This window comes from Cervus canadensis, chromosome 5, assembly GCF_019320065.1.
Source record: "Cervus canadensis isolate Bull #8, Minnesota chromosome 5, ASM1932006v1, whole genome shotgun sequence".
Classification (NCBI taxonomy): Eukaryota; Metazoa; Chordata; class Mammalia; order Artiodactyla; family Cervidae; genus Cervus; species Cervus canadensis.
In genome coordinates this window covers 96,535,216-96,557,250 of record NC_057390.1, presented here as the reverse complement: position 1 = coordinate 96,557,250, position 22,035 = coordinate 96,535,216, and the positions used below count along the sequence as shown (strand labels likewise).

At 52.3% G+C, this 22,035-nt stretch overlaps 1 protein-coding gene across 13 annotated transcripts in view; it reads right to left on the bottom strand.

Annotated features, from left to right (window-relative positions):
- The window catches only part of PRRC2B (proline rich coiled-coil 2B), an 83,338-nt gene that overhangs the window by 42,646 nt on the left and 18,657 nt on the right, over window positions 1-22,035 (bottom strand). For 11 of the 13 annotated variants that reach the window (XM_043469872.1, XM_043469881.1, XM_043469874.1 and 8 more), the window contains exons 2-8: window positions 12,493-12,662; window positions 11,303-11,480; window positions 9,179-9,281; window positions 6,836-6,908; window positions 2,710-2,853; window positions 607-848; window positions 28-149 (exon numbers count right to left, since the gene is read on the bottom strand). In XM_043469872.1, coding sequence (XP_043325807.1) covers window positions 28-149; window positions 607-848; window positions 2,710-2,853; window positions 6,836-6,908; window positions 9,179-9,281; window positions 11,303-11,480; window positions 12,493-12,607 — 977 coding nt within the window. In that variant the 5' untranslated portion in view covers window positions 12,608-12,662. Of the gene's footprint in view, window positions 1-27; window positions 150-606; window positions 849-2,709; window positions 2,854-6,835; window positions 6,909-9,178; window positions 9,282-11,302; window positions 11,481-12,492; window positions 12,663-22,035 lie in introns of those variants that run through there. The other 2 variants (XM_043469873.1, XM_043469883.1) reach the window with 2 other exon arrangements.

Below are 22,035 nucleotides of genomic sequence, written 5' to 3'. Positions count from 1 at the left end.
TACATGACTACAATGCAATGGCCTTACCCGTCTTGGTCATTCATCTGGAACTGTCTAAAAGGAACACGGGGTTCAAGACGGAGCTGAGGAAGGGGAAAAGATCCTCGTTCCACTGTACCCTGGTTCTCTGATGACTGTGGTGAACACATCTGAAACATAACATCAGTGAATAGGATTTTCCAATAATGGCCCAGAGTCTAAGTTCCACTGGCATTAGAACTTGTTCTGGCAAATGGGAAACAGAAATAGGAAAGTCTTGGGTTTTCCCAATTAATCCTAGCACCATCTCCCCCATTTTTCCTGCCATCAGTACACAAATCTGGGGACATGTGTCTTGGGGAATACCTGCCTCTCCTTCTTCTAAAAGAACCAAGGTTAAGATAACATCCACATCACCAGGGAAGAAGCCAGAGGCCCTTAAAATTTGAAAAGGGGGAGTGAAAATGCAAAAGTAATGGAAACCTCCAAGGTAAGGTACCAGGGCAAAGAGACTGGGTGGGATGGGGGGGGGACACCCACAGTGGACATTCAACCACGTGAAGTAGGTTCTGCCGGACATGAACGATCTGACGCTGTGGGGACAGAATGCACACTCTGAAGACTTACAAAAGCAGGAAGCATGTCATGGTATGTAGGTGGGTGGTATACATTCCCCAAGAACTGTGAAGCCCCTTTTCGGACAGGCTGAGCCGGGCGGAGAGAGGGGTCCTTAGAATCGCTGGTACATGCCGAGGAGGGGGCTCCGTCTCCCGCACTCGAGTTCCTGCTGCCCAGCTCAGTTGGGGAGGCGCTCAGAGACGTGGCAGAAATTATGTTTCGCCCACCGCCCTCCCTCCAGCTTGTCACATCTGGAAATTGAAAGGGGGCAAAAGGGGAGAGGAAAGAGGAGGGGGGAGGAGGGATTTATGAGGTTCTGAAGGTCAAGGGACCCCCCTCACTCACCAAAAATTAAAAAAAAAAAAAAAAACACCCAAAAGTGAAGAATTGAGTTGACTGGTCAAGTCTGTCAGGGAAGGTGGGGGGCAGACATCTGGCCAATGAGTATGAAATTGCTGAGGGTGTCTGACTGTCAGAGAAACACAAAACATGGTCTGCTCAGAGGGAAGGCAAGTGTAAGTCTTCCTTCATCAACTCAAGAGACCGCACAACCTGAGACCTAACACCCCAAAGAGACCCAGAAGGCCCCAAAAGAGCAGTCTTGGGTCACTGTTTCCACTAACACTAACCCAGTCCCATCGGGGCTGGTACCGGGCTTGGCACTGGACTTGATGTTGGAACCAGAGTTCCTGACCCAAGTTCAAACCCTGCTCAGCAGTGCCAACTCTAGTCAGGGACTTCCTAGCTGCAATGTAGAAAACAGCTACTGGCCCCCTCAAGTAGGGGCTGGAAGAGTCTGGGCCCCCCTGCTCAGGCCTCATCCCACCTGCTCCCACAGTGGCCTGGGGGGACCTCCTGCAGGCCACAGACTGAAATCTGCCAATCCTCTCTGACCATCGTTTCAAGATGACACTTTCTCCTGTTCAACGTGGCAAAGCCTGGTGGGATTACAGGCCAACAAGGAATCAGATGAGCCAAAAACACTCCTCTTTTCGTTCGTTCAACTTATAGTTAGAGAAGTTGAAACATGAAAGGTCCCTGAGTACTTGACCCCTAAGAGAATGGAACCCAGGATCGAAGCCACAAAGTCACACTGCTCCGAACTCTTCAGCCACCTTTTACATGACCTTGGCCAAGCCCTGGTCACCCGAGGTCATCTGCTTCTTCATCTTCTCAAACAAGGCAACAGAACTGATTCCAGAAGCCTCTTCTAGTTCTAAATTGTTACAGTCCTACAGCAGTTCATCTTACTTAATCCCAGAAAGTTGATGTTTCTGGCCTAAGGAATTTGATTATATATTTGGAACAAACAAAATAACCCAGCATAGACCACTGAGAAGACAGTATGTTTTATTAAAGAGCTGCACGGTGATCATTTCATTTATAGGATATCCGTTCTGACTCTGGGATACCTTGGGGATTAATCAAAACAAGCAGATAAAAAAGTCTCTCATATTTCAAGACCTGATCAACTCCCCACCCCAAGGTCTATTTCAGAATCCGTGATTAGAACTGATGGAAAATCCCATTTCCAAACAACACCTTAAATTTTAACCACCCAAGGCCATGATGAAAAAAAGTATTACCAGTAAGAATTGCTACACAACCCTGCCTACCCCTTGGCCAGACCCCAGATGAGGGGCCATGGAGATGAGTGCTGGGCTGGCTACTCAACCAGGGAAACATGTTACAAAACAGATTCTAATTCGGCTGGGGGGTGGGAGAGGGCTGGAAATCAGATTTAACGAACGCCCAAGTGATTCTGACAGGACTCTGGAAACCACTGCTTAGAAAATAAGCTCTTGAACTGGGAATCAAGTTAACTCGTCCTTGGTCCAGCTGTCCCTGCCGTGACCACCCAGGCACAGCACAGCCTCCGGTGACTGCTGGGAAGGTGGACAGGTCTGGACTGACCCAAAGAACAGGAAGGGAGGCGTGACCTCCAGTTCAGCCCGGGGAGTAAGTCCACAGACACAAGGACCCAGGTACAAGATCGCCAGCCGTGCTCTCCAGGCAGGGAGCCTGGCTGCTTGAAAGATGGCTTGTGTCTAAGAGGGGCAGAAGCTGAAGGGAAACTCTGCTGTTTCCAGACGGGGGCTGAAGCTCACTTACTCTGAGGGCGGAGGCTTGGTCCTGGCCCATACGACAGATCTAAGACGCCCTTTTCTTTGCCAGCCTTGTCCTGCCCTCCAGCTGCTTTCAGCGTCGGAAATTCCTCGGGAGAGAAGGATAACAGTCGGCTTGAGGCCCTTAAACCTGTCAAGAGAATCGGAAAGACTCAGGGGGCAGATGAGACTGGCGTCCATGGTTCTCTGCGTCAGCCTTGGAGCACACTGGCGGCCCCACCACCCTGAAGGGCGCTGCTTCCCGCAGTGCCGTCTGGGCTGGCCTTCTGTGCCCACAGAGTAGCACCAGGGTTTCCCGAGGGTGACGATGGGAGGCTGCCCGCAGACCGCAGCAGGCCCCCTGCCAGAGCTGGTCACAGATGGCAGGGGTCGGGTACGGCAACTACTGCAGTCTGAGCCTCCCTTCCCACTCCTGGAGGAAGGCAGTACCATCCTTTCAGTGGTGGTCCTGGGCGGGCGGAGACAAGCATGGTCTTTGGGGAAAACTGTCAGTGAGGTCAGTGGCTTTTGGGTGGAGGTAATGTCCCTCCCCAACACCTCACAGCTCACACTGCCTCCTGGATTGGTCTGTCCACTCCAGTAAACCATTTCCTACAAAGCTCCTCAAGCCCTGCAAGGCCAAACACTTTGACCCTTACAATCCTGGGAACAACTTCTTTCCTTGTTCTCTCAATCAGCCCCCAACACTATCAACCCCTGCAGAGAAGCAGCCTTTCCTGAGCATGCTCCTATCACTCAGAGCAAGGAGCACTGGGACCCTGCCATTACCTCTCGATGAATGGGTACTGACAAGTGATGCATTTTAGGGCTTGGAGTGGGATCTGGTCCCTTCAGTGAACACAGCACATGTGCAGCACCACACAAACTTAGCAACAGCAACATCACACAGTAAAATATCCAACTGTGACTCACCTTGACTCCCAGGCAATACACCCAAGTCTGTCCCTAGGTATTACTGATCAGAGGACCTGCTGACGACAGCAGGCTTTGTCAGAAAGAGGCAGCAGGGTTAGTGCAGAAGCTCAAGGTGGCCATCCGTTCACCAACGCCCTTAGTAAATAGGTCCAGGGGGATTAAATGAACCCACTGGGGGGGTAAACGGACACGTTACTAACCAATGATTCACTTGAGAGGTAATCGCCAGGTGTCACAAAGGAGCACCACTGCCCTCACAGTTGCCTCATTGTATCAAAAGGTCATTGGCAGGAGTGAAATATGAAAGTCAATATTTTAATAGAAGTATGAATAGACGGGCTTCCCTGGTGGTCCAGGGGTTAAGACTCCGAGCTCCCACTGCAGGGGACTACAGGTTCCATCCCTAGTCAGGGAATGATCTCACATGTCGTGTGGGCGCACACACAAAAAAAGGTAGACAGTTTGAAGTTAAAGTAATAACCAAAAAAGCAACAAAAGCCTAATACTTTTTTCCTGTCTTGATAATCATGAAGGTGATGTTCTAATCATGAATAAAACTTACCCTCCACAGATAAACAGGACAAAGTGAAGAACTCAAACATTCACAGCAAAGTTGTATTCCTAAGGTTTCGATGCCCTGTAACGCTCACCCAACATTCCCTCCTGCCCTCTCTTCTCCCAGGAGGAATGGAGGCAGCACAATCAGAGGCTTCTTGCAAGGCCCCAGAGGGAGCTGCTGGTGGTTCAGACAGCAGAGCCTGCAGGTCACACACCTCCAGACTCTGCCTGATCCACAGCCAGGCCTGGGCCTGGTCCAGCTGAAACAGGCCAGGGACCACCCTCCACACGCAGAGTCTGTCAACTCAGGAAGAACCTCAACAGTTCCAAAGTCGTGAAAATGTCTGTGCACAGCCCTGGAAGCCTCACAGGCTGTAACCCCCGCGCAGGAGGGGTCACAGTCAGCACACGTCTGTTCTTTTCTCTTGGGCTACTGGGTTCTGCCGCCTCCCAGACAAGCTACTGCATGTTGACAGGATATTTTACTGTGTTTTAGAATTATTTTCTAAACCAAGTTTTATTTCCATAAGTAAATCAAAAGGTTCAAAGGTAAAAAGCCTTAAAGAAAAATCAACAGAAGCCCTCCTCCCACCCAGGTGCCCCATATATCCACATCAAAGAAAAGTGAAAGTGTTAGTTGGTGAGTCGTGTGGGACTTTGCAACCCCATGGACTATAGCCCGCCTGGCTCCTCTGTCCATGGGATTTTCCAGGCAAGAATACTGGAGTAGCCATTTCCTTCTCCAGGGGATCTTCCCAACCCAGGGATCGAACCTGGGGTCTCCAGCTTTCCAGGCAGACTCTTTACTGTCTGAGCCACCAGGGAAGCCCTGATCTACATCAAATGTCCTTACAAAATATGCACTTTTCTGTTTTGTTCCCTCCCTTCCTTCCTCTTATGTTTCCCTCCAGAGGTTTTTTTTTTAAATGCACATACATTTTCTAGAAACATATTTTCTCTCGTCCTGATTTTTTGCACAAATGGTAAAATACTCTTTACTGTTCTACACTTTTTTCACTTAAGAATATGTCTTGGAAAGCTTGCCAGATCAGTAGAAAACTGCATTTTTTTCCTTCTAGCCAAACATTTCATTTAAGTACCATTATTTGATGGACATGTCAAGTGGCTACTTCCAATCTTTTGCGATTACAACGTGGCAGTGAGTCATCTTGTGTCACTCAGCTGTAACAGGTATCACTTGCAGGGTGATTGCCCCCCACAGTGGAACTGCCAGGTCAGAGGGTATCAGGCTGGTACTGATAGGCAGTGCCAGGCTGCCCTCCATAAGAGCTGTGCCAACTTTAATTCAAATAACCTCTACCGTTCCTGTTAATTAAAAACAAATATACTGAATTTACATTTTTCAACCTCACAGAAATAAGAGGCTACAGAGAGCAAAGACCCACTGTGAACAGCCCAGTGAACGGTCTCCACAAAGCCTCTGGAAGGACCTTGTCTAGGTCTGAAAGGCCCTGTCACTCCCCCCACCCACCGCTCTCTGCTTGTCTGGCTCCCTCCACCTCGCCCTTCCGCCTGGAGCTGCGTGTCCCCTGCCACACTGACTGACATCCCCACTGGAGACGGAGGAAGTGCGAGCCTTCACCTGCACGGCAGCCCGACCCAGAAGGGCCCGTGCTCAGGGCATCAGAGCAGCCAGCTGTGCAGGGCACTTGGTGTGTGGAGCTGGTATCTACTCTCAACCATGACATGTGAGGCCTGGCAAGGCCTCGGCTGGCACGGATGCGCAGAAGACAGCGGCAACGCCAGGACAGGGCTGAGGGTAAAGACGTTGGCCTGTGCTGGTCGCAGAGGAAAGGGCAGCTGTGGTCGAGCCGCTCACACCTCCGTCCCTTTCTTTCCAGCTCGGGGCGCTGCCTGGCGCTGTCTCCGCGTCATGCTAGAAACATGCCCCCAACACTAGAAAACCAGGAGAGTCCAGAGAGAAATCCAAATGTTTGGCTCCCTGCAAAAACACCTGCTGACCCTGGGCCCACAGACCCAAGGGAGCCAGGTTCCCCGGCACCACCACACAACCACTGTACCCCGGCCTGCCTTGGAGCCATCTCAGCGCGCCACTCGGCACTGACCTAAGGCTCTAGACACTTCCTCCTCCCACGCGCCCTCCACCGTCCCTGGGCTGAACCGCCACAGTATCTGAGTGTGTCTCCCTGTGTCAGGAGGGACACCATGGCAACAAACCCCACGTAACCTCTGCCGGCTCTGGTGACACCGTCCAAAAGCAAGCAGCTCAGCTCCCAGGCCTGCTGATTTACAAACCCAGGCCGCAAGCCAGCGCGGCCGCAAGCCAGCGCACCCGCACACGACACCTCGCCCCATGAGGGAGGAGGCAGGTGCTTGCTGAGCAAGGACTTGTTCCATTAGCTCAGCCAACCGGGGTGTGCAGGGCCAGCACTGGGGTCTCCTTCGCACACCAGGGGGATTGTCTTCAGCGATAATGTTCAGTGAGACCAGAGAGTTGACGTGGTCTGCAGAATCAGCGCCTCCACGCAAAGGCAGCACCTCGCTTGGCGAGGAGTCCACAAAGCTCCAGGCTAAAGACTGCCTGGACTGAACTGGGACAGTCCAGGAAAGGTACGCGTCCCTCCCACGGCCCAGTGCGACACCACACGCACACTCACCACCTTCGTGTCCTGCTGGCTTTCCATTCAGCTGTGCCCATGACTTTGGTCCACCTGGAGCTGAATTTGGATTCTGAAAGAAGGAAGAGAATGAGAACAAGGCCAGCCCAGCGGGCCGCTGTCCACGCCCCGACCACATCACAGCAAGGTGCGCTGAGGCTACATCACTGCACCCACTACCACTACCTGGGCAGACCCAAGCACACGTGCTTGCCACACAGCCTTCCACTCAGGAAGCAGCCGGGCTCAGGAAGCACTGGCCACATGACAAATGCGGAGCAGGCCGGAGGGCAAGCAGCCAGTCCAGGGTCCCAGAGCAGAGCCGGAGCTGCACCCCGGAACACGTGCCCACACAGAGATCCTGTGTGTTGCTCCAGGGACAAGACCAACCCCCAACTCCAGTGCGTGCCTTAAAAACTGTGCCGCTGCTAAGAGAATACACACGTGGGTAAGCTGACGTGCCTGTGTCGACACAGTGAGCTGCGTCGCTGGCCGGCCCGGCACCACTTCCCACGGCTACTGTCATCCTCCAAGGACCGATTCCCCAAGCCCAGCCTTCCGCGCCCCCGCATCTGGGCTCGTTGGCTCAGTGCACCTTTGCTGAAAGCTCCCTACATGCAGGCCAGGTGCCAGGCACACCGGGGTCACCTGGGTTAGACACCCAGCTAGGGAGGGAGGCCAGGCCTTGTTCCCACCCTGCCAGGGTCCAAAGCCCCGTCAGGGCCCCAATCACTGAGCCAGCTGCCTCTCCCAGCAACATGCCTTAACAACTGAAGGTAGAGATACACAAAACTGAGTTGATGCAGCGTGACGTCTCATCACCCACTGGACTGGATCCCAGATCAAATGATTCCCTCCTCCTGTCCTCCCCTGCTGCTACCTCCACACACGCTCAGGGTAGACGGCGGTCTCTCCAGCCTCCAAGGCAGAGCTCACCAGGTCCAACAACCCATTTATCACAGACTTTCCCCAAGTGGCCTGGAATGCCCACAGGCCCTGGGGGGTCTGAACAGCTGGGGAGGCGGGTGGGCCTCCAGACCAGGAGGCAGAGGCCCCGGGTGACTGCTATCCCACAGCCGCCCCCTTGGGGTCTGCAGTCACAGGGCCCCGGGCCCTCGCCCACCAAGGGCACCAAACTGGAAGAGAAGGCCTATGGGGCCGGCCAAGGAAGGGTTACTAACGCTGCAGCAAATCGCATGCCCAGAGTCGAACTGCCTCTGAGATGAGGTTTCAAAGTCAGAAAACACTGGGGGTCTCTTCCCCTCACCATCTCTGCAGGAGAGGAAAGCCAGGAAGCACCGGACAGAGGGGCCGCAGGCTGGCTCCAGGACAGGGCCTGGCCCGACCCCAACAGTCCCACAGCACCCGTTCTCCATGGAAGCCCAGGCCCTGCGCAGCGGGGACACAGCAAGTTCATCTCCAACAGGCTCGCAGAGCCAGCTCTGACATAGAACCAGGGCTGCAGAAACAACCAAGGCCCCTTAACCACACTCGGTCTCAAATCTGGGAAAGAGACATGAACTCCACGCTACCCACTGTTCAACAGGGCCCAGTGGACTTAGGCTGGTGAACATGGAATCTCACATGAATGTGGATTTTTTTTTCCTTCTTCTCCTTTGATTTAAAAGCACAGTTCAGTGTTGGCTGGAGGAGGGTGTCCCTCTGGCAAAGCCGTGAACGTTCCCCACAGAGTGGTTCTTTTCAAGAGAGCCAGCGAGTGCCAGGTATCTGTCCAGATTTCCAGCTACCAGCTGCTGGCCTCTGTAACCCACAGACGCTGACGGACCAAGTACAATACGAGCTCTTGATTAATCATGACTTTCTGTTTAAAGAAGTGTTTGAAATGCATCAACAAATGAAGGATTATAGCTCATTAATCCACAAAGCGTGTTCTGAGAAACACTAGTCCCCAGAGAGAGTCTGCTAAAAGACATTTCCAAGGACAAGTAAATTCGGGGCCTGCTGTCCACAATGTCCTTCACCTGGAGACCCAGGACACATCAGCACACTGAAGCCACAGACAGAAAGTCTGACGCTGAGAAACCCAGTGAAGGCGCCTGCTTTGTTTTGTTTTCCAAACTCACCAGCCTGCTGAACCTTCTGTGGCCTAATGCTTGCTGTCTGCTTATGGCTCCTGCTTCCGGGGAGACACTGGGGGGCCCCGATCTAGCATGCAGCTGCCCAACTGACTCACCTTGAGCTAAGCCAACAGGAATCCAACTAGGCATCTACATTCTATCCCGAATCTGGGGTCTTTCTTGAAAGTCACTCTTCAGGTTGGTCTCTGGAACGGGCAGGTCACATGGAGCCACCCTTCTTGGCGACAGGGTCCCCAGCACCTACCTCCTGACTGATCGACTGTGTCGGCTTCTGCAAATTGGAGACAGATTTCTGCAAACCCGGCTGCGGCAGCAACTCCGGCGGCTGAGAGGCCGTCGCACTGGAACTGGACAAAGGCAGGACACACGTGAGGATCAGACAGGCCATGGCCTCAGGGTCCCTCCACATTCCAATGGCGGATAAAAATACCTCCCCCTCGACAGACTCCTAGGCTGGCCAAGAGAATGAGAAACTGGACAGCATGTGAGGTCTGCTCACCGACCCCTGACAGGACGGCCAGTCCTCTGCCTTCCTGCAGAGCCTTCTGCCTGCAAAGACTGAAAGCCCGCTGAGAACAACAAAGAGACGAGGATCTGCCACAAGGGCAGCTACAACAGTGGGTGGAGGGCCCCCGCCTCTCACTCCTGACCAAGGGTTCACAGCTCCTCAGGGGCTGACCACTCTGAAACAGGAGATTTTTTTTTTAACCTATTGGTTTATGAAAAAAATATATATGCTCAAGGTAAAAATAAATACATACAATGCAGAATGTGTCACCATCTCATCCTCCAGAGAGAAACTCTAACACATTTTTCTACACACGTTAGCACAGTGCTTTTTAACACAAGTAGGCTAACACCACACACACACCTCAGTAACTTGTGTTTTACTCAATACCCGACATCTTTCTATGACAACACACGTGGATCCACTGCTTTCTTCTAACGACACAGGGGGATGGCCTAGAATGTGCCAATCTCCAGATTCTCTTCCATGACAGATAAAACCACACAAACTTTTCTGTGTACTCCAAACACTGAGTCCCAGCAGGTGTGCCCCGCCCCCCCAACTCGGCCACCTCCCTGACGGCCAGGAAGAGGGCGGCAGAGACGCAGCGCCGGCAACCTGCTGCCTCTACCACCGCTCTTCACCTCTCGCTGGCAAACATGCTTCAGCACACCAGCCCCGTTCAAGCCGCCTGATGCTGTGCCGACGGAGCATTAAGACCGGATAAAAGCAAGGAGTGAGGTTTTGTCCTCTCTCTCTAGAGCTAGCAGTAGCAGAAGCATTTCACTGCTTACACTGAAATGTGTAGCATCAGTTTCATTAGAAGCTGCAGTGTCTATGATTGACAGGAATGATGACACTAACACTGACATCTGCCAACCACCAGGCCCTGTGCCAAGCATGTGACCCGTGTCCTCTCATCCCTCTCCTGGAGCCAGCCCTGGAGCCAGGGGTTATTTGTACCTCACAGGAGGACACTGATGGTCAGAAGTCAAATGGCTCCCCAGTATCCACAAAGCTAATAAACGGCCTGGCTAGAAATCACACAGCAGTGTCTGATTCCACAAGTCACACTATACCATGAATCGGGACGATCCCTATACAGACTGTTAGGAAATGTTTACAATATTTGGTTATTACTGATCGATTACCTGGCTGAATAATCTGTTCACTCTCTATATCTTGTCTGAAGTAACTACAGGAAGCTTTGGGCTATTTTCAATTAGAGAAAAGGACCCTTGTTGGCAGGCCGTGATCTGGGTCACCTTTACTTTCTGGGTCCAGGGTATCAGCAGCCAGACTTCAGGGACACACGGCACAAAGGTGGACGAGGCCAGACTGCTCCATTTCCACTGCCTGACAAGCAAACCCCAGCAGCCGGGTTCTGCCAGCCGGCGTCAGTGAGGCCCTGTCCTTCCCTGATGCCCTCCTGCCCTTCCCTGATTCAGGGCAGCTGCGCACTGACCCGGAGCGCCTGGGCCCGGGGTGGCTCTCTCCAGTGACCGTCGTGGGGAGCAGGGCAGCCACCTGTGTGGGGCGCTGCAGTCCCACAGCCCAGAAGGCTCCTCCTCCTCCACCTGGGGCCCAGCACCCAGGGACCCCAACCAGAATCAAGCGCTCGGCTCTGTCCACAGTGGCTCATGCAGGAACTGGCTCGAGTCATTGCCTAAGCTCCTCTGGGAGTGATGAGGGCTTTCTTAATAAGGCACAAGGGACACTGATCACTGGGGGACAAGGTGGCTCACAGAAGCCCTGCCTCTGTGGCTCTAGGAGCCGGGAAGCGAGAAACAACTCAGCAGCAGGCGTCGAGGTGGGAGAGGCGTCCTCCAGCCCCGCCTACCACCCACCCCTCGCTCTCACCTCTTTGGGTCTTGCTGGTCCTGCTTGTTTGCCCATCCTGTTCCGTCCTTGGGTACTATCACGATGTTGGGGTCGTTTCCTTTGTTTTCAGACTTCAGGCTTGGCAGGTTTGCAGGCGGTGGCATGCGCCGGGCCGTGGCAACTTTCCCGAGACTTTGTAAGCCATGTCGAGGAATAACTGCGGGGGGAGGGATGGAAAGAGATGTTGCACAGAAGTCACTGAAGCAGAGATGCTGGGTTCACTCAGCTGCTAGCCTAAACTCTAAGCGATGATGACATCGGCAACCAAACAAAAACAAGGGACAGATCTGCCATGAAAACACACAGAAGGAACTTCCCTGGTGGCCCAGTGACTTGAGACTCTGCAGTGCCAATGCAGGGGGCTGGGTTCAATCTCTGGGCAGGGAACTAGATCCCACATGCTACAACTAAGAGCCCGCATTCTGCAACTAAAGATCCTGCATATGGCAACTAACACCCAGTGCAGCCAAATAAATGAAAATATTTAAAAAACAAAAACACACAAAAGTGCTTGGTCATCACTTGTAGTCATTTACAAGCTCTTCACCGAGGACTTCAGAGACACAGGCTGCTGAAGCCACTGCGGAGCTTCCGGTTACTTGTGGGCAGTAGGCTCAGGGAGTTTAAGTTTAGGACACAGTGGAAAGCCAGGCCCCAAAACCTCCATCCCACACAATCACCAGCCCTCTGCAAGGGGAGACTGCTCTGGGCTCGTGACAGCAGGACTGCGGGGACTCAGCCAAGCCTGAGCAGGGCCCCCGACATTCAAAAGATTTTCAGGGGGTGTGGACAGAATCAACAGGAAATTTTCCCACCAAGTTCTGGAATAGCAGAACCACAAAAGCTAAAAAGGGTAACTCTAGCGCAAATTAAATTCCATTCTACCCATCAGGCTCAAAATAGCCAGCGCTTCAATAAGACAAGACAGATGAGGAAATAATCCTGCTACAGCAGTCAGGATAGTCCAGGGTCTGAAATAGGACATCACATAGAAGTAGAGGATAATGGGCTCCCCAAGAACTATGGGGGTGACCCCATGGGCCCAGAAGACTGGCTTGTGTGGACCACATCTTTCTGACCAGACAGGGGACCCTAGGTTTTCCTGGTCCTAGACCTGAAAGTCTCGCCTAAGGGAAAGCATAGGGTACTGGGCTCCCACCCGCTCTTACCTGAGGATCTGATTGAATCTACTGATTTTCCTTTATACTTGTCAAACAGGCTGAGAGTCGAATACTTGCTTTTCCCATCCTTGCCCTTGGTTATTTGCCCCAAACGATCGGACATTGCGATGAAATGTCATCTAGTAAGGAAATTTTTCTCGGCACCGCTCCCGATCTGCCTTTGAATTGGAAAAAAAAAAGTGTTAATCCTCCAGAATCTCTGATCCAGTGAACTGAATCCTTAGGGATCATGGATTTCCATGAAGATGTGAAGAAAGCTTCGGACTCTGTCCCTAGAAAGATGCCCTTCCCACACACAGGCAGCCTTTCTCACATTTAAAGTGCATCTTGTAGACACCACCCCACCTCCAATGATAGGAACTCTCCCTGCCTGAAAATCAGCTGCACTCTCTCACCCACCAGCCACAATGAGAGGTAAACCTCACACATCAGACCCTCTGAATCAAGGACAGCTCCTCAAGGTGGAAAAACAAAGCCTCATCCCCTTGTAGCACAACAGTGTAATGTCACAAATAACGCCTTCCTCATGGAAAGCTGTCCATTCCCAGGATGAGCAAAAGAGGGAAGTGCACAGCCAGGAAATCACCCGAAGTAGCTGGTATGGGCGCTTTCCAAACCAAAGCAGCAGCACCCAGAGGGAAACACCTGTTCAGGCACCAAGAGCAGGGCTCTCTGAGGCACAGACAGGAGAGAGAGCAGGCCCCCTCGGGGAGAGAAGCCCATGTGGGCAGTACTGTCCACGTCTGCCCTCCACTGGGAGAAAATCCTGAAAGGCCAGCCAAGGAAGCAGCGTCTCCCGAGTGCCACCTTCTACTTTTCTGCTGGCTCCTCCAGAAGCACCTTCCTCATTCGCTTTGGCACGCATCGATTTAAACACCCAGTGAGGCCATGTGCCAGGCAATGAGGACCAGCAGCTCCAGTGCTTTCATTCTACACTCACCCTTGGCTTTAGGTTCTAAATTTGATCATGGGAGAACAAAAACTTGTATAAGTGACTGTTACTTCCCACTGGAATTAATGTATGGGAAGAAAGCTAAAGCATCAACTTAGGCCTACTGATAAAATGTTTTCAACGACAAAATGGAAGTGAAAACATCCATGACTCATAACAGGCACCTGGCATAGCTGCTCCAGGAAGATCAGTCATTTCACCCTATTCTGAGGCCACCTCGGCCAGAGGAGCACACCCAGCGCATCCGTCCTTTCGTTCGTGTCACATGAAGTGCGATACTCAAGCCCTCCAGTCACTGTCTCGGGCGCAGGAACAGATAAGCACGCAATTTGTATCTGGAAACACTCCAGCACCTCGATGGACACCCAGGGGTGAGCATCCTGAGTTGCATACGATGTGCAGGGGTCACCTACCCAGTGGTCACCCTCCTCCACAGAAGTGCCTGTCTCCTCCCAACAGGTTTTCAGCCACCTAGGTGCAGTGTGGTATGGTTTAGTTACTAAGTCATGTCTGACTCTTAGGACCCCATGAACTGTAGCCCGCCAGGCTCTTCTGTCCATAGGATTCTCCAGGCAAGAACACTGGAGTGGGTGGCCGTTTCCTCCTCCAGAGGATCTTCCCAGCCCAGGGACGGAACCCGCATATCCTGCATTAGCAGACGGTGGGTTCTTTACTACCGAGCCACCAGGACAGCCACCCAGGATGGGTACTTAACTCCCTTCCTCACTCAGATCCCGGTTTAGGCAGCCACAGCCGGCCAGGGAGAGGCCCCCATGCAGCGCAGCGCTTAGGCCCCAGGATGCCAACAGCACAGCAGTGGCCAGCGGGCTCCGCGAAGGAGCAGCAATAACCTCAAGTGCTCACCAAGATGACCCATCAGAGCGCTCCACACCAGCTCCCTCCCCGGTGCCTGCCCACATGCCAGGGGGCTACAGACACACCTTCTATCTTTAAATCCCCGCCCCCAAAGCTGCACACAGGGAGTTTCTGCCACAGTCAGAACTGGTTATAACCTCCCCAGGCTGCTTCCCAACACTGGGCTGCAAGGCCTTGCAGGAAAGAGACTGGATCTTGTCCAGTGTCAGAATGACCAGTAATCATAGGCTTTCAAACAGAAAACCACCTGAAATTCTCCATTAAGACTAGATGAGATCTAATTTCAAAGAATATGCAACAAGACATGTGGTTGGCAAAATCTGCTGACTCTAGATCTAAAAGGAAAAGACCTGAACATGGGAAATAGATGGGCACCCCTGAGGAGGCCCTACAGCTCCAGCAGGGGTCCAAGCAGGTGCACCCCACCCACACAAAGTGGGAGCGGTCCAGGCAGAGGGGTGGAGTTTCTTATTCATTAGTAGGAGACTACTCCACTGAGGACTCTGAGCACTCTCCACAAACTCCCGAGGCCTGCTGAGTAACAGACTTGCGGATGCCCTAATTCCTAGAACCCATGAGTATGTTACCTTCCCAGGCAACAGGGACTTTGCAGGTGTGATTAAATTGAGGATCCTGAAAAGGACAGATTATCCTGGATTATCCGGGTGGGCTTAATGTAATCACAAGGGTCTTAGAGAGGGAGGCAGGAGGGTCAGAGTCTGGGTGGTTAACAGGAGCACAGGCTGGAGTAAGGCTCTTTAAAGCTGGAAGGAGACTAAGAGCAGAGGGGTGCAGGCCGCCAGCCAGACTTGCAGGACTACAGATGCAGCATCATCCATTTAAATCCAGATACACTATTCCTTACTGAATTAAAAACCAAACCAACAAAGACAAGTGAAATAAAAATTATTCATCAGACATTCTGGGCAATCAAAAAAATTAAGACTTGAACCATCACATAATCTGACAATCCCACTTATGGGAATTGATGCAATGAATACGAAAATACTAATTTGAAGAGATGTATGTACCCCAATGTTCATCATAGAATTATTTACAATAGCCAAAAGGATGAATGAATAAAGAAGTTGTGATACATATACACAATGAAATACTACCCAGCCATTTAAAAAGAAAAAACTTTGCCATTTGTGACAACAAGGATGAACCTTTAGGGTATTATGCTAAGTGAAATACATCAGATGTAGAAAGACAAATATTCTATGATTTCAACTCACAGGTGGAATATAAAAATCAAACCAACAAACAAAAAATAAATGAAGAAACCAAAGCAAACAAAAACACATAGATACAGAGAACAGTCGTGAGCAGAAAGGGAGGGACAAGGAGAGGAAAAAATGGCAAAAAGGAACATCTGTATGATGAGGGATGGAAACTCAATTTTTTGTGGTCAGCATGCTCTGGGGCACAAGAAATAGAAACACAAAGTTGTACAGATAAAACATACGTTATAAACCAGTGTTACCTCAATAAAAAGTAAATCTTAAGAAGTATTCGTTAGCCCAAATTTCCACCAGTTCACTGATACAAACGGATCTCCCTGATTCTGCACTGTCTGGGCCCAGGGGCAGAGGTCAGAGTGTACACCGGTCAGAGTGGGTCTCCTGGTAACACCACGCCACTCAGAACTAACCAGTCCCCACACTCACCCCCAAAAAGCACTAGGGAACCAGACCTGACCGCACCCCAGCTCTTGGGATCCTGGAAAAAAATAAGGAAAAAATCTGAGCCAGTGGGAGCTAAGAAATGTTAATCAGTCAACAACTGTTGCTTGAATTACGTCCTCTAAATAAACTCAACCCCTCAGCAAATGCTAACTGAGCACCTACTATGTTTAGGGAATATGCTTTCTACTCCTTTTGACAAGAGCCCCTCAGCGCAGCCAAGGCAGGGGCGCGCTGGACTAACACCCGCTCTGAACCCACAGGCGTTCTTTTTGGAAGGCGCTTTCCTACTTTCTAACCAAGATATCCACTTAAGAACACTACTGGCCGTTCTAGACTTCAGTTTTCCCACGCAGACTGAGGGACCACAGCCAGATTTCACACATGCCAACGGGTTCTAAAATCAAACATACCCAATGTAAATAACCCACAGCCATGGAATTACATGGTTTATTATCAAAGCAGCATCTCACCACACACCGGGACTGGATTCTGCATTCCTACAGAAATTTTGGGTGCTAACAGGCAATGCGACTGAGTCACCATCGCTATGGAAACAGCCCCTGTGGGGGAGGGGGCCTGACACTTGTTCATCACGAGGCTCCACCTAAGAGTGCACAGATGGACTTCCTTCAGGCCCAATTCTCCCTTCCAGCAGGGCGGGCCAGTTACATACAGCCAGCCTGGGGAAATTGCAAGAGGCCGCATAGGGCCCACAGAGCAACAACTACTGGTATTTACCAGGCCCTTTACAAAGCAAGGTTACAGACACCAGCCTTGGGGCATGCAAGGGTTCTTTTAAGCCAGACTTCACTGAACAAACACCAAATAACAAATAAAATCATTCTGGTTTCCCCACCAGCACGCAGGTATCCATCTCCTCCAAGAATCGGGGTCACGCCGAGGGCCCAGCCCTGCCCCACCTGCGTCTCTGGCTGCTCTGCCTACCCCTGGGTTTTACAAACATCAGGCCCAGAATACTGTTAGTGTGGCTTTACCCAGCTTATGAATACCAACTGAGTTTCTGGTCTGTCGATACACACGCAAAGATTACACAAGGGCTCAACTAGCCTGTCAGATGGCAGAGACGTGCAGGCAAACGTGGGTGTGGCTCATGAGGCTGGGAGGTGAGGGAACACGCTTCTGGTGGGTCAGGGGCATGTCCGTTCAGCCTGGCTCGTTGGGGACAAACCAGTGGCAACTCCAGGCTCTGTGGGCAGCACAGAGCAAGCCTGGAGCCCAGCCAGGGCTCTCACTCTGCATGTGCTCCCTTTTGTAGGCAGCAGAATTCTTTTCTGGGGTGTTGGTTTTTTTTTTCCTATACAAGATCTAATTTGGATCCTCGGTACTCCATCTACAGCAACTACAAGACAAGGGAGCCCCGTCCTGCCCTCCTGCTGGAAGCCCTCCCCACCACCCAGGCCCGCCCCACCCCTCAAGGCCTTGTCTGGCTCCCTGGGCATTCTCACCTAGAAAGAAAGAAGTAAAAAGCACCCAAAATCCGTGTGAAGACAACTTTAGGGGAATGAAGAAAAGGACATCTTAAATCCACGTCTGCCTATTTTGGCAACTTTCCTAAAAGTGCCAAGAGGCCAGGCTCTATAAGAACAAAGGAACCAGAAAGATTCGCCAACAAAGGCAACTTAGTCCAGGCCCCGCCCCTCCAGACAGTAGTCCCAGTCAGGTCACCAGAAGACGCCTGCTCTCGTCCACCAGAGGGAGGACCTCTCAGCTTCCAGCTTATAAAAAGCCATTTCCGAGTAACAGGATTCATTTCACTTCCACTTGGGTACCAGCCAGCAGCAGACACCCGCCCAGCCGGGGACACCCCGGGGTAGCACTCAGGGCGAGCTGGGTACCCACCGACACTCACTGTCCTCCATGCTCAGAAGACACTACGGTCATCAGCCTGCTTTACAGAGGACACTACATTATGGTCAGGACAGAGGAGTAAACCGTCCAGGATCACAGGCCACTGAGTGCTACAGCAGGCCTGGAGCCCGGGCGGGGACACCTGGCTGCAGACTCCACGCCCAGGGACCCTGACTCCAGGCTGCTGGGGCTCGGCCTGGGGGACAGCAAGTGCACTGGCTCAGACAGGTGTCACCCCTGGCTCAAAGGGCACCTCCTGGGAAACTGCAGATGACGGGACTGGACAAGGTGCCTAAAAACAAAACATCTTCTACACGCCAATGCTGCTAACCAACAACAGCCAGGTTTACACTGGGGCAAACCCAGGCTTTTCACAGGTCTCCCTGAGTCTGGCAACATTTGGGCAAATCATCTGCCTTCCTGAGCAGTCCTCAATCCTGAGGACACCTGGAGCCAGCACCACGTGGCTCTGTCCTCCAGTCACTGACACTGAAGGGCCCACTGCATGCTCAGAGCGGAGGGGTCGCCGGGGAAGTCCCACGAGCCACAAAAACAGTGCCTTCAGCCTAAGTGCCACAGCCACAAGGCACAAGCAGGAGCCCCCAACCTGGGGTGAGGAGAAAGGAAGGAAAGAGCCCACTGCCACACCGAACACACCAAAAAGCATGAACCGTTTGGGAATGGAAGCAGAGAGCGGGGCTGGATAAACAGGTCAGGAGACAAGCAGGTCTGGAAAGGACATGGTCACCAGACAGTATGCTTGTCCAGTCTCAGTCAGAACATAAAGAACCATCACCACGCAATCCGGGATGAGATGAGTAAAAAATCCCATCCTTCTCCAACATGTCAGTGTCTGCGGAAAAAGAACATTAACACAGGGATAGGTGCCGACCACCGAGTTCAAGTTCTCAGATGTGTGCTGCCCACTCTGTAGCTGACGAGGGGTTACTCAGCGCTGAGCATGTGGAGGCAACAAAGACCCCAGCCCGCCCTCCAGAGCAGGCTCCACAGTGCCTTCCGTGGAGGGCCAGACTGAGCACCTCCATCACATGTCAACCACCCTGCCCTGCACTGCTGCAACCAGGCAACAGAAAGCAGCAGAGCTGGGTTCCAGCAAAACTCCATTTACCAAAGCAGGAAGGGGGCCGGAGCTGGGGGCTGCAGCCAGCTGACCCCTAGTCTAAATGGAGAAGTAGATATGAAAATGGACTCAACAAAAAGGGGTTCACATATGCCCCAGGATGGGGTGGGGAGTGGGGAACCCCACCTGGGTTTGCAAGGGAGCTTCTGCTGTCTCACCCAGCGATAGCACCACCAACTCCACACCTCCAGCTTTCAGTGGCTCCCTGCAGGGCCCCAGTCAGAAAATCAGGTTGGCCTGCCAGAAGCAGCCCCCCAGCCGCCCCGCTCCACCACATCTCTCCAGGCCCTAACAGGCAGAAGCTGGCCCACCTGCAAAGCTGGACCTTGGGCCCAGTGGAATGACTGGGCAGATGAGGTTTCTGCAGGACAGGCATGAGGCATGACTGCAGAACACAGCACAAACCTCCACAGCGAAGGAGAACAAAGGCCTGAGGGAACAACAAAGGGCTGGGAAGGATGCGAGTAGAGGGGTGCGAAGAGGGCCACACCCCCAGGAGACAGCACGCTTGGGAAGCTACAGCAGTTAAAAATAAGGGCAATAAGGGCGAAGGCCCGTGCTGCAGGGACTAGAGCCCTTCCCCGCCCCCACTTCTCTGGCACACTTTGGGGTCTGCAAGCCTCGTCCCCGCTTCCCTGAACCCCGTCCAGCCCTAACCACTACCCCCACCAGAACCAAACCAGGTCACAGGCACCTGCTCAGACACTTTCAACTTCATCCTGATGCTCACTGGAGGGTCAAATCCAGGGCCAACAGGCGACCCCACACCCCCACCACTCTCGTCCCCATCCCACCCCCGCTGCTCTCCTCTCCCCAAACTCAGGTCGGCATGTTACCTCCACGCTGGCCGGTTTCCCTGTGGATTTACTGAGATGAACACTCTGCTATGCACCTCGCAGGCCTGGCATCAGGAATAAATGAATGAAGAACACAACACCCGCGGCCCAGGGCTCTCCCGCAGGTCGGTCCCGGGCTCAGCACCACCACTGGCCTTGCAACACCACTCAATCTTCTGACTCCTCTGCGGCCAGTGACATCTCCAGCTTTCTGCCTACCTCCAGGCTCCAGGGACCTGACCCCTCTCTGCCGTCTCACAGCCTAAGGACCCTGATGGCAGAGAGCAGACCTTCAAACCCAAACCAAAAATTCACGAGGGTTCAGGATCTGCCTGTGGACGCCTTTAATTAATTCTTAGGAGACAGACATGTGCTTTAATGCTCAGAAAACCCTTGAGATCAACACTCCACTGTGACCACATTTTGAACAGCACTGAACTGCCCCAGTTTCAAGGCATCCCACGTGAAGGCAGTTAGCAGGAGGTATTCAAGGCAACCACACGTTGGGGTGAGGATAGACTTGAGGTAGACAGCCCTGGTCCTACTCATTCATTTACCCCTAATATGTTTTAGTAACAAGGATTATATGCTTGATACAGAAAAACCATAAAGCTTAAAAAACAAAATGAAAAATGATCACCCATCAACCAGCTCCCAGTCACACTGCTGGACCTCTTTACCAGCACAAGTCACTGGAATGCAGGGGCCACTGGGCTGCAACACTAATTATCTGCCTCCTGCTACTCGTTCTGTTGTGGTTTGTTTCCTATTGCAAGAGTTCAGCAACGGAAGTCAAAAACTACTATCTAAATCCTAAACAGATCTTTGTTTTAAAAAATTATGAAAACGATTTTAAGGAAAGCTTAGAGAATATTGCAGACAAGCTGAGCACAAGCACTGGAGGCCGCTGTCCCAGCCAGCCGTGCCTGTCACTCTCCCCGCCCCAGGCAGCCAGCGCGACTGTGTTTACACCCAAAGCCCTTCCTGTAGGAATGACGTCACCCACAGCAGCTGGAGTCTGGGCACTAGAAGCAAGCTGGAGGACTAACTGGCAGGAAGCGCTTTTCTTTAGCACAGGAGACAGGACGCCTTCCAACCTTCCCAAACCCCAGGACCTCACAGATCCACTGCTGAAAACAGGAAGGTAGACAGAGAAAGACTGGCTCTATCACCAGGGAGCAGCCACTGCTGCCGCACGGGCTCTGGGGGCAAGCCCTCCCCACGAGGACCAATTCCCTCCAGCAGGCAGCAGCTCTCTCCACACAGATCGCCAGGACGGAAGGAGCCTGTGAGCCCAAACCCCGCCATGGGGGCAGAAGATCTACTTGGAAGGCTGTTGGAGAGACTAAAGATAGTGGTCCCAAGGTGCGATGGAGACCTCCGTGGCAGAGCAGGAATCCACCAACAGGCATGGTCACTCCCCTAACCCACCCCCACTGAACCTTCAGCCTCCCTCCCTTCTCAAGAGAACAGAGACGGTTCTGTAAGGACCAGGTGCCAAATGGCCAGACATCCCAACCCACACTTTCTTCGGGGCCTTGCAAACCTCTGCAGCCACAACTGCAAACAGCAGCTCTAGATGTCCTGATGCTAAGAGAGAACCACCACTGATCACGTGGAAAAAAGCAGCTGAGTGGTGTCACTGACACACACACACACACAATTACACATACGTACGTAAACATGACTGTATACCTATCTACATGTGCACAGACATCCCAGAAATGACCCTTCATTCAATATCACTTGATTCACAGAAACTCTTTAAAAAGCAGGGGTGTTCTGGCTAAACATGGCAGAAGGACCACAGGCATTTATGGCTCATCCTTCCAAAACCCTCTAAAACAAAAACAAAGAGAAGCCAAAAGACAGGGACAACTTTAGCAAAGAACAGACATGAGCAGTAACAAACTTAGGAGATTAAAGGATCCTAGAAAGTGAGGACTCCAGAGAGCTCAGCACGTCCAGGAGCAGGGGGCCCCGTAAGATCGCAGGGCGGGGGCGGGGAGGGTGTCAGAGCTGGGAGCACTTGCCGAGAGTAGGTAAAACAGCCAGCTTCCCACGTCAGCTCCCTTTTCCCCTCCCCTCTGGATAAATTAAGAGAAGTCTAGACTTGAGAACACCAGGGTCAAAGAGGGTGGTGGGAGTGAAGAAAGGAGCTAAAAACAG